The 13,095-nt window shown below is 41.8% G+C and overlaps 1 protein-coding gene across 1 annotated transcript in view; it reads left to right on the plus strand.

The window, feature by feature from the left end:
* Nucleotides 1–13,095, plus strand: part of LOC147081190 (low-density lipoprotein receptor-related protein 1-like) — a gene marked incomplete at its 3' end in the record, with an annotated part of 110,708 nt that overhangs the window by 58,639 nt on the left and 38,974 nt on the right. The window contains exons 12-14 of the mRNA XM_085980906.1: nt 3,531–3,647; nt 3,785–3,961; nt 4,068–4,208. Coding sequence (XP_085837032.1) covers nt 3,531–3,647; nt 3,785–3,961; nt 4,068–4,208 — 435 coding nt within the window. The remainder of the gene's footprint in view (nt 1–3,530; nt 3,648–3,784; nt 3,962–4,067; nt 4,209–13,095) is intronic.

Raw genomic sequence — 13,095 nt, forward strand, 5'->3', positions numbered from 1 at the left:
GCCCTCATGGCGGGCTTAACAAGGCCAATTGATGCAAAATAGCGTCTGTGTGTCGGACGTCGCTGGGGGCGGGACGAGAACCCGAAAGGCAGCAGTCCCCCTCAACGCGCCTCTTCAGGAAAGATCCAGGCCAAAGAGCCTGCAAAGGGATATAGATAGGTTAAGTGAATGGGCAAAAATTTGGCAGATGGAGTATAATGTGGGAAAATGTGAGGTTATCCACTTTGGTAGGAAGAATAGAAAAACAAAATATTATTTAAATGGAGAGAGACTACAGAATGCTGCGGTACAGAGGGATCTGGGTGTCCTCGTACATGAAACACAAAAAGTTAGCATGCAGGTACAGCAAGTAATTAGGAAGGCAAATGGAATATTGACCTTTATTGCAAGGGGGATAGAGTATAAAAGTAGGGAAGTCTTGCTGCAACTGTACAGGGCATTGGTGAGGCCACACCTGGAGTACTGCATACAGTTTTGGTCTCCTTATTTAAGGAGGGATATATTTGCATTGGAGGCAGTTCAGAAAAGGTTCAGTAGATTGATTCCTGGGATGAAGAGGTTGTCTTATGAGGAAAGGTTGAGCAGGTTGGGCCTATGCTCATTGGCGTTTAGAAGAATGAGAGGTGATCTTATTGAAACATGTAAGATTCTGAGGGGACTTGATAGGGTAGATGATAAGAGGATGTTTCCTCTTGTGGGGGAATCTAGAACTAGGGGCATAGTTTCAGAAAAAGGGTCGCCCATTTAAGATGGAGCTGAGGAGGAATTTCCTCTCTGAGCGTCGTGAATCTTTGGAATTTTCTACCTCAGAGAGCTGTGGAGGCTGAGTCATTGAATATATCCAAGGCTGAGAGAGACTGATTTTTGAACAACAGGGGAGTTGAGGGTTATGGGGAACAAGCAGAAAAGTGGAGTCGCGGCCAAGATCAGATCAGCCATGATCTTATAAAATGGTGGAGCAGGCCGAATGGCCTCCTCCTGCTTCTATTTCTTAAGTTCTTATGAAATAGCCACCACTTGACTTGTATCACTCATGCTTTGTGGGAGTGTTGAGGAACTGGCAGTAGCAACACAGATAGAAACAAAAATAGCATTGGGGTCTTAATTGCATCATTTGACCCTGATTTACAATTATTAGCGAGGCCATTGTCTATTCCCGGCAGGAGCTCTGGCTGCCTAAATTGAGGTTCGCCCAAAGATTAGAACAGGTAGTCAACCAGTGGTAAGTTGGTGGGTCAAATTTTTAGGTGTAAGCGAGGGGTGATAGCAAGACAAAAATCTCCCTCGTTCCTTCAAATTACAGTTTTCCAAATAGTGCATAAAGCGGTTGAAAACTTTGAAAGACAACCCAATCACAATAGTGGATAGTCTGTTTATCTTTGAGAACAGTAAAACACAGTAGGCCTGATTTTCCGATCACCATAGCTGATGGTGCCAAAGTGTACTGTAGGGCTGGGAAATCAAGCAGAGATTCTATTTTTTTTTTCATGGATGATCTTCTGGCCAGCCTAATGTGTTCTCGAACAAAAGTTGCATCTTTCAATACAAAAATCAATGTTCATGATACAGGAATCAACAAAGATATGATTCCCCAATTTAGCTCTGGTGAGTTTGTGACAACAGAATTGTTCAGTGTTTCTATTTTTGGCAGATTGTTTATCAGTGGAGACTTTTACTCATTTCTCATTGCTGCAACCAAAACTGTGGGTGTTGGAATTACAATGAATATTCCTGTCTTGTGTTTCTTGAAGAAGGAAAGGAGGGATGTGAAGCACATTCGATTGCACCAGAGGAGGACAGCCTCCTTCAGCTTTTACCCATGCAGCCATGTCTGTGGTTGCAGGCTTAACTACCTGGGAATGTCCGATGAAAGTTAACTTTACAGACTCCACTTCAGCAGGGAACCAGAAATAATGTGCTATCTGATCTGCAGACAACCTCTACCACAAGGACAGCACAGCCAGTGGCAGTCGAGTTCACCACAGCTCTGTGCTTTAATGCCTCGGGCTTATTCCAAGATATGACAGGGGACCTCTCTAACATCGTGCAATGCACAGATGCATTGTTCACCAGGGAAAAATGCATTATTTTATCTCTTGAAGCTTAGCAGCAGAATGAAAGAATCCTTCACATTGTAGGATTCCCCAAAATCAAGGTCATTATCAATGGTACCTATATGTTCATCCGAGCACACAATTTATGGCTTTCAGGAACCACATAGGGTTTTGCTCTATCTATGTGCAGGCGGCAATGATCAGCAAACAGAATCATCATGGTCAATATCCTTTCACCAGGCAGCAGTCATGACACCTTAACCTTAAGGCAATCCTCTGTGTCTAAGCTATCTGAAAAAGAAAGCAAACCGCATAGATGGTTTATAGGAGATTAAGGCTACCATATACCTGGGTTCATTTTATTCAATCTGGGAATGTAGGCATCGCTGGTAAGGTCGGCATTTATTGTCTATTAAATCTCCTCTTAGCCTTTTCTGCGCCAGTGGAAGTAATCCCCGTACCTCAAATCTCTCCTCATTCATATAGTCTCCTATCCCTGGTGTCTTCCTGGTGAGCACCTTCAAAACATGATCTTAAAAGGGGTGATCTACCTCATTGCCTGGTCATTTCCAGTTTTCTGCTCAATAACATTTAAATACCAGCTTTATCCTTTAACTGTGTCTTTAAGAGTTGCAGCTGCACACTAACCAATGCAGCCCCCCGCTCCTCCACCCGCTGCTTCCACAGGCAACCAACAATCCAGGTCAGGTTCTTGCTGTGCACAAATAATGATGCTGATCTCAGGAAATCTCAGGATTACCACCTGGCATGATGTCAGTGAATGCTAGGCTGACTCTGGTGCTGCTGTGTTACTACTGGGACAAGAAAAACACTCTTGGGGCTGGATTTTCCAAGCCCCAAGGGCAGGCTTAACAAGCTCAATCAGGGGAAAAATCCCTCTGGTTGGTCAGGCGAGGATGGAGGCGGGACATTGACATAACAAGCAACTGTCCCGCCTCCAACTCACTTCCATTCACAAAATCCAGACCTTTAGTGTTTATAAGTGAACTTATGTTCTTATGGTGCGATTCATGTACTGCATACAGTCAAAAGGTGTTATTTAGGCAACACATTATTTTAAACTTTTTCACAGATAGGCTTGTATTTTTTTTAATTTCCTTTCCTCATGGTGCATGGCTGGGTTGGCAGTAATACCCCTAGCAGCAGTCCAAGCCACTCCTTGGAGGGAGCTGGTAAGAGGCTAGCACTGTGATTCCAAACAGTAGGTGGAGGAACAGAAAACAGAAAATGTCTGTATAATCATTCTTTTTTATTCTGAAGGCATAGATGTATCAACAATGGGATTTTTTCTGTGAATCTCAGGCAGAAAAGAAAATAGATGCCAATAAAATTGAAAGCAAACCTTGGACGGTCTAATCATTAAGAAATTCATGAAACATGTATTTATAAACAGAAAATGTTAACACTAGTATAATAATCATTTTAAAATGTGTATATTTCTTTTCCTCTCCTTAGGACTGGCTCTTGATCATTTCAACCAGCGCTTGTATTGGGCAGATGCCAAGCTTTCAATTGTAGGCAGCGTCCGCTTTGATGGCAGTGATTCTGTTGTTGTTGCCAGTGTTAAACAAGGTAGCACAAATTTCCCTTTCTTTGTTAATATTTGTGATCTGAAAAGAAAATTATAGATACTGATAGTTAATTTAATTGTGTCCTACTTTTTCCACTTTAGTAAAGATCTAAGTATTCAATCTATTTTATTGTTCAAGGTCTCCTAAGTCCATTCAGCATTGACGTTTTTGAAGATTATATTTATGGAGTGACACATACCAACAGTCGTGTTTTTAAAGTGCACAAATTTGGACGTGCTCACCTTGAATACCTGGTATCTGGTCTCAGCGATGCCTCAGTGACAGTGGTGTTCCATCAGTACAAACAGCAAGACTGTAAGTAGCAGTACTAACTTAACGAAACAGAGTAGGAGTAGAATGCACCAGAATGCTTTGAATCATGTAGGCTGTTAGTAACATGCACTTTCTTTGCATTCCACAGTACCGAATCCTTGCAGCAAAAGGAACTGTGAGTGGCTTTGTTTGCTGAATCCTACTGGTGTAACATGTTTGTGTCCAGATGGAAAGAACATGATTAATGGAACATGTGTTGATGTAGATTCTCCTACTGCACTACCTTATGGTGAGTACTTCTGTATTTCCTGACATCGATCACTCTAGCCAAAAATAACTCTCAAATTACTCTCCGAATATTCATGAATAATTTTATGAAATTAAAGGCTTTAAACAGTGGCATGAAATATGATGAGTATTGCAGGTTTTTGTTTCTTGAAATTTCAGTATAATTTCCTCCCCTCCCAACCCCCGCCCGATTGTGCACAGAAGTCTTACGGTTGATGCAAGCAGGGCCTGTTTGCATCAGCGTAAGGGGATATCTAAGGCTTTAATTAAACATTTTTGTACCCTAAATTATGCACATACACTGGCAGAAATGAGTTTATGCAAATATTGGCCTGGATTACACTTTTAATGATGTATAAAATTATCAAAAAATTAAATTTTTAGTGAGGTTGGTGGAATGAAGGTAATTATGAATAAAATTCCAATTCTGTACATTGTATAATTATTAGATTTGGGGTTTCCATTGCATATCATTAGAGGATTCCCATCATAAGTGATTGAAACGGAATTCTGCTTTTTGATCGGAGGACCAGGCCCACGTGATCCCAGATACGCTTCCACACCACCTGCGTCCCTGGGATCTGTGAGCCATTACACTGCCCTCCGCCTTGAGGCCTGAGACCGCAACTATTCGCAGCCTGGGCGCCAGCAGGTACTTTTGGAATTGTTTCGCGGGTCGGAGGCATACTCTGGAGGTATGCCTCCGACTGCAATTTCTAGCCCTTTGTTTATCATTCTGAACTATAATCAGTTTCATATATTTTGTGCAGTTTTCCTCCTTCTTTGTGCCTTTGTATTTTTATTTTCTGTTGTTTTAAATCCAATTTAATTATTTAAGTTTAGATTTCTTACAGAAAAAAATAACTTTCCGAGGTAGCCTTAAAATTATTGAAATTTTGGTCAGTATTTATTCCTGTAATGTATTATGATTTTGATCTTTTGATATTTTTCCAAGTCAGGATGGTGTGTGACTTGGAGGGGAACTTGGAGGTGGTGGTGTTCCCATGCGCCTGCTGCCCTTGTCCTTCTAGGTGGAAGAGGTCGCGGGTTTAGGAGGTGCTGCCGAAGAAGTCTTGGCGAGTTGCTGCAGTGCATCTTGTAGATGGTATACACTGCAGCCATGGTATGCCGGGGATGGAGTGAGTAATTATTTAAGGTGGTAGATGGGGTGCCAATCAAGCCAGCTGCTTTGTCCTGGATAGTGTTGAACTGCTTGAGTGTTGTTGGAGCTGCACTCCAACAACACTCAAGTAGTGTGATGGAATACTCTCCTTACTTGTGCCTTGTAGATGGTGGAAAGGCTTTGGGGAGTCAGGAGGCGAGACACTCGCCACAGAATACCTAGCCCCTGACCTGCTCTTATTGCTACAGTAGCTGTAGACTGCAGGAAGATATCAATAAACTGGTCAGGTGGGCAGAACAGTAGCAAATGGAATTCAATACGGAGAAGTGTGAAGTAATGCATTTGGGGAGGGCTAACAAGGAAAGGGAATACACATTAAATGGTAGGACACTGTGTAGTGTAGAGGAACAAAGGGACCTTGGAGTGCATGTCCACAGATCCCTGAAGGTAGCAAGCCAAGTAGATAAGGTGGTTAAGAAAGCCTCAGCTAGAGTATTGTGTGCAGTTCTGGTCACCACATTACAGGAAAGATGTGATTGCACTAGAGAGGGTACAGAGGAGATTTACAAGGATGTTGCCGGGAGTAGAGAATCTTAGCTATGAGGAAAGAGCGGGCCCAGGGGCCTTGTAGCCTGGTCCTGCTCCTACTTCTTGTGTTCTAATTCTGTTAGATTTCAGGAGATAGTTCTATTCACAGGGATTAGTGGAGACATCGAACAAGCTGCCAGCTAGGTGTCCTTCAAGAGCAAATTGGGCCTGTTCCTGGCTGGGGTGGAGATCACCTTTTACAGAAGGTAAGTACTGTAGGAAATACAGGGACAGAGTGATCTCCTGGACGAGTTTCGATCGCCTAGATGGGTCGGAGAGGAATTTTCCAGATTTTTTCTCCCAAATTGGCCATTGGGTTTTTTATCTGGTTTTTCGCCTCTCCCGGGAGATCACATGGGTTCGGGTGGGATGGAGAGTGATAGTAGATTTGAGGTTAGGATCAGATCAGCCATGATCTTATTGAATGGTGGAGCAGGCTCGAGGGGCCGATTGGCCTACTCCTGCTCCTATTTCTTATGTTCTTATGAAAGACTGGATAGGCTGGGTTTGCTTTCCTTGGAACAGAGGAGGCTGTGGGGAGACCTTATTGAGGTGTATAAAATTATGAGGGGCATAGATAAAGTGGATAGAAAGGACATATTTCCCTTTGCAGATGGGTCAAAAACCAGGAGGCACAGATTTAAAGTAATTGGGGGAAGGTTTAGAGGGGATTTGAGGGGAAATTTCTTCACCCAGAGGGTTGTGGGGGTCTGGAACTCACTGCCTGAAAGGGTGGTAGAGGCAGGAACCCTAACCACATTTAAAAAGTACTTGGGTCAGCACTTGGGATGCTCCAACCTGCAGGGCTACGGACCAAGAGCTGGGAAGTGGGATTAGGCTGGATAGCTCTTTGTTGGCCGGCGCGGACACGATTGGCCGAAATGGCCTCCTTCCGTGCTGTAACTTTCTATGATTCTATGAGTATTTATGTGGCTGGTCCAGTTAAGTTTCTGGTCAATGGTGACCCCCAGGATGTTGATAGTGGGGGATTTGGTGATGTTAATGCCGTTGAATGTCAGGGTACAGTGGTTAGACTCTTGCTTGTTGGAGATATAGTCATTGCCTGACACTTGTGTGGCGCAAATCTTACCTGCCACTTATCAGCCCAAACCTGAATGTCATCCAGGCATTGTTGCATGCGAGCCGAGTGGTCCTGACGGAACCCAAACTGCGCATCAGTGAGCAGGTTATTGGTGAGTTAGTGCCGCTTGATAGCACTGTCAACGACGCCTTCCTTCACTTTGCTGATGATTCAGAGTAGACTGATGGGCGGTAATTGGCCGAGTTGGATTTGTCCTGCTTTTGTGGACAGGACGTACCTGGGCAGTTTTCCACACTGTCGGATAGATGCCAATGTTGTAGCTATACTGGAACAGGTGCGGCTAGTTCTGGAGCACAAGTCTTCAGCACGACAGCCGGATATTGTACGTTTCAGCTCAGTCTTTATGAAAAAATGAAGAAAACAGTTTTAAATAAAACTTTTTTTTCTCGGATGTTCTTTTTTCTGTCCTATTTTTACTACTTTGTCTTTGACCTTACACTTTTTCTGACTAATTTTACGTATATGACCAATTCTAACTTTTATTCTTTTTTGAGTTTGAGTATCTTACATTGTTTCCTGAGACAAATTTAAGAATGCAAACCATTTGCATAGCTCAAAGCCAGCTGCCTTTTCAGCTAATTGATTGGCAAAGGATCTAAAGATTGACGTGACTAATGTGTTTTTCCCTGTCAAAATGTCAAGAGACTCTACGAGATGAGTAAATTCATCTGTGGCATATAAATTATTAAGGATGTTGCAGTTTATGAATATTTTAAACAATGGGCCAAAATTTGCGATCGGAGGCTTCCCGCGGACTGCAAAATGTCTACGAAAGTACTTGGTGTCCCGGGAGGAATCCTGGGCCTCTCCGGGTTCGCGCGGGCAGAGCCCCACGTATCCCGGGGCGCAAGCGGTTCGTAGGCGCTCCTGGGATCATGTGGGCCAGCCCAACCAATAAAAGAAGGGAATCCCCATTTATACTTTTGACATAAAAACAGAAAACGCTGGAAATTCTCAGCAGGTCAGGCAGCATCTGTGGAGAGAGAAACAGAGTTAACGTTTCAGGTCGATGACCCTTCGTCAGAACTGGAAAAAGCTGGAGATGGAACAGGTTTTTAAGCAAGTGCAGGGGCAGGGCAAGGGGGGAGGGGAGGAAAGAACAAAAGGGAAGGTCTGCGATAGGATGGAAGGCAGGAGAGATTAGGAGACATTAAGAGAGATTAAGAGATGGTGCAAGGCAAAAGGAGATGGCAATGGGACAATTTAAGAAACAAAGGATGGCTCTAGATGAAGTGTAAATGGCCCTGGCAGAATGAAAGACTGCTGCCATGTAAGAGAGGGAAAAATAATTGGAAAAAAAAGATAGAGGCAGAGGTTATGGTCTGAAATTGTTGAACTCTATGTTGTGTCCAGAAGGCTGTAAAGTGCCTAATCGAAAGATGAGGTGCTTTTCCTCGAGCTTACGTTGAGCTTCATTGGAACAGTGTAAGAGGCCGAGGGCGGTGAGGTCTGAGTGGGAGTGGAGCAGAGAATTAAAGTGACAGGTGACCGGAAGCTCGGGTGAGGGAGGGGACCTGAGTAGGACTGGAACAAAGAATGTTCCACATATCCCACAAAAAGGCAGGCATAGCTAGTACCCATGTGGGTTCCCACAGCAACACCCTTAATTTGGAGGAAGTGAGTGGAGTCAAAGGAAAAGTTGTTCAATGTGAGAACAAGTTCAGCCAGGTGGAAGAGGGTGGTGGTGGATGGGGACTGGTTGGGCCTCTGCTCAAGGAAGAAGTGGAATGCCCTCAGGCCATCCTGGTAGGGGCTGGAGGTGTAGAGGGATTGGACGCCCATAGTAAAAAGGAGACGGTTGAGGCCAGGAAACTGGAAACTGTTGAAGTGGCGGAGGGCGTCGGAAGAGTCGTGGATGTAGGTGTGAAGAGACTGGACCAGGGGAGAAAAAATAAAGCTGAGATAGGAAGAGATAAGTTCCGTGGGGCAAGAACAGGCTGAAACGATAGGTCTACCAGGGCAGTCCTGTTTGTGGATTTTGGGAAGGAGGTAGAAGTGGGCTGTGCGGGGTTGGGGAACTATGAGGTTGGCGGCCGTGGAGGGAAGATCTCCAGAGGAGATGAGGTCAGTGACGGTCTTGGAAACGGTGACTTGATGTTCAGTAGTGGGGTCATGGTCCAGGGGGAGGTAGGAGGAGGTGTCAGAGAGTTATACTTTTGACAGTTCTGTACGGACGAAAGTGTCAAAAGCATGAATGGGGACCACTTAAAAAATACACCAACACATGAAATACATTTTTAAATAAACATTACATATTTAAAATTAATTAAAATGCCATTTAATTAAATATTTTAAACAAAAATTTAATTTTTTGAAAAAGAATGATATGTTTTTACAGGGCTAAAAATAAACTTACCTTTTTGAAGAGTATTTTAATTTATAAATGAGTGATAAAAATTTTATTTTTCTATTTTTTAAAACTCTTATGCTGGTAAAAGCAGGCCTTATGCCTGCTTTTACCAGGCATAAACATTTTACAGGCATTCAGCGGGCGGAAGTTGCGCAAACAGCACAACTCTCCACCCGCAGAGGCCCATCTCCCGCGGATGCGGAGGATCTGTCAAAAGAGAATACTTGACAGATCGCAAGTGCTGAGTTTCAGTGCATGCGCTTCGCATGCCTAAAGCCGGAACTTGCGCAACTCCTACAGGTGTGTACACACTTCGTACGCACCCGTGGGGGTCGCAAAATACGGCCCAATACTTTTAATTCTGAACATCAAGGTGTATTGCTGGCTGAATATAGCCATGAACTTCAGACATACGAACATAGCAACAGGATTAGGCCAATCAGTTCCTCGAGCCTGTTCCACCTCCACCTCTTCATCTAACCTTTCTATCGGCATGATTCACGTTTTAAAATGGTGAAAATCATGACTAAGGGATTTATTTAACTTAGACCGTGATTCCAGAATTTGAAGGTATGAGCAGACCTCACGATTTTTTTTTCCATAATCAGCGATACGTGAATCTCTGAGATCAGAAAATGCACTCATCCTCCCATTGGTAGATTCCAGTTATAATCTGCCACTTGTTCACTGCACTGCCTTCCGTCCTCTTTCCTAATCACTGGGGAAGAACAAAATTGCTTTTTAGAAAATAAATCCTGCATGTGTGGAAACAGTTTGCCACCAGAGTGTAAAACCAGCATTGTGGGTTGGATGCCCATTCTAGAAACCACCTGATTTTCATTTGCATTCCTGGTCATTGTTCTCATTGCTGTTAACGAGACCTTGCTGTGTTCAGTTTGGCTGCCACGTTTCCCTACAATAAAACAGTGACTACTCTTCAAAAGGCAATTACTTAGCTGTGAAGCACTTTGGAAGATCCTGAGGTCATGAAAATTGCTATATAAATGCGGGTTCTTTGTTTAAAAGTTCTTTGTACTTAATGGAGCTAACCATTAGTATTAATAGAGCAGGTCTACCAGAGTGAATGTCAATGCTAAAACCAGATGATAGAATGAGATCTTAGCGTTCATTTTAGAGGGTTTTAGTAAAGAGCTAGCATGGTGGGCCAAATAGTCTGTCTTGTAAACTTCTATGCTCTTCTATGATTCAATAATTGTATCTGCATTTACCCAACTCAGATTCAGAAATTATTTTCAAAGTCACTGAATAGAAAATTAGATAGTAGGAAATGTGTCAAATGTTTGAATAGTTTGTTGTATTTTTAATTAAAGCACATTCAGGATCTTTTGATCCAAAGAACAAAGCGGTTTGCTTCCTTGATTGATTAATTTACGGGAACTTTTTAATGGTGTTTGGACCTCTGCAGACAGAAATGCTCCTTTGTTAAGAATATGGGTGTGAATTCTGTCTAGCTGCACATTTACAAAATTATGTATTTAAATATTCATATGTAGCATGTCACTTGTGTATGGGAATGCAACATTATTAAGTTCATCTGAATACTGCACTTCATGAGAGGTTAAAATCTGAAGTTCAGCATTTTGTTCTGACTTCTGGTATGTGACAAAGAACTCCATCTTGTGCTGCACTTGAGACGTTAACATATATTTTAACTTATGATGCTGTAGTGAAAATATATGAAGATAAAACCAAATGAATTCACTAAACCAGAAATCAGGACTTTGTTTAATGAACCATTAGCAACTTTTACATTTCTTCAGCAATCATTGCTAGGTAGCATAATCTGTCTTCTTGGATCTCCCAGGAATGGGGGCAAGAGAGGGCTGGTGAATGGGGATTAGAGCCAACAAGACAAATGGGGCAAGCATGTATGGACGTTATAGCTTTTTCTCACCTTGGGTATGTAATGTAACATAACATAATTGACCAATTCCAAACCCCGATTTTAATGTCAATGGAACGTAAAATTGGGTGGGGTGTAAAATCGGCATCCAGCCCGAACCTGTCCAGTTCCCGTTGAGCGGGTTAGGTTAAAATCGGGCTATAGACTTTGTTGCTTTATGTATGCGCCAATATATTATATTTTATGATTTTTTTGTGCCTTATAATTCTGTTCTCATGTAAATATATTAATTGCTTCCTGCTGTAGAAGCTCTAGTCTGTGTTTGTTTGGTGATATCGCGAGAGACTAAGTTTGATCCATTAAACAGTTTACTGCAAGCAGTGTGATGGTTGTCCCTGAGTTATACACCTCTGCTAAGGGTAGTTAATTGAAAAGGGACAGCTTCCAGATCATAGGGGACTTGGTCTGCTTACAGGAACCACTATTAAACCTTCAAGAGAGAAAACAATTCTTTAAAAAAAAATTGCAACAAATGACTTTCATCAGATGCCTGCAGGGTTTAGTAATCAAAGTAGTTATTTTGTTTAGAGGTTTTATATTAATTATTTATAAATTTATTGTTTTGATTCCTCAACAGCACAAGAAATGCGCATAGTAAATATTCATTCATGCTAGATCTCTCTCCCCCAAAAAGCTGTTGAGGCTTGGTCAATTGAAAATTTCAAAACTGAGATTGATAAATTTGGTTAGGCAAGGGTATTAAGAGTTACAGAACCAAGGCAGGTAGATGGACTTAAGATACAGATCATCCATGATCTAATTAAAAGGCGGAACAGGCTTGAGGGGCAGAATGACCTACCCCTGTTCCTATGTTCCTTCCGATCTTCCTGTATTATTCCTGAATAAATACAAGTGGAGGATATATAAGTATTATAAAAACAGGACCAAAATATTAGAGCCATATATCATCTATTTATATGTGGCTGGTTCCTTTTAATGGCAATAAATAAATAATTCCTTATTTCTCCACATAATTTAATGTGACCAATGTATCTAAGGAGAAATAAAGTTTGATATTCTGGAAATACTCAGTGCTGATAGAAGTATGACCTTTTGTGGTTGTTTGTTTAAAAATAAACAAGGTGAGAAATATGAACACTCTATGCCGATAGAATGTTAAGGCACACATTTATTAGCAGTTGACTAACATTTTAATAATGAATGGAATAATAAATTATAAATAAAGTGGGAATATTGTGGTCTGAATTATGTCAGTGTTTTGTTCCTAATGATGCCTCAAGGTGGAATATGTGTGTTATAATGGTGATTTCAGATTATTTCAAGCCACAAGACAGACTCGTAATAAAGTTCCCTTGTGGGTGTGCATTAATCAAAAAAGGCATAAGTAGTGATTGGGTGCTTTTCCGAAACAATATCAATAATTTATTTATTGAAGCCAAATAAGGACACATAGGATAAAAAGCAGAAATGACCATGCTCAATTCCCTACTAACTAACCAAAACATTTCCATCGAATATACAAGTAGGTTTACTGAAAAATATGTACATATATATATTTTTATTAAACTTATTTTCTTAACGCAGTTATTTACTTAGAGTGAGCCTGTATTTTGTGATTGAAATTTCCCCTTGATGACAGGAGCCTATATTGTAAAATCTGCATCAAAGTCATCGTGTGTAGAGACTACCTGCCAGCAGACCTCACATCTGCACAGTGAATCTGAAACTAGTCGCTTTAGATGAAGTTCACTGTACTGATTTTAATGATTTACAGCACTGAGTACCACAGACATCCAGAATCATCAGGAGATAAGACCAAAAATTTACACCTAGCTTTTTT

This window comes from Somniosus microcephalus, unplaced genomic scaffold (genome assembly GCF_052327205.1).
Source record: "Somniosus microcephalus isolate GS21.2 unplaced genomic scaffold, FLI_Smic_1.0 scaffold681, whole genome shotgun sequence".
Lineage (NCBI taxonomy): Eukaryota > Metazoa > Chordata > Chondrichthyes > Squaliformes > Somniosidae > Somniosus > Somniosus microcephalus.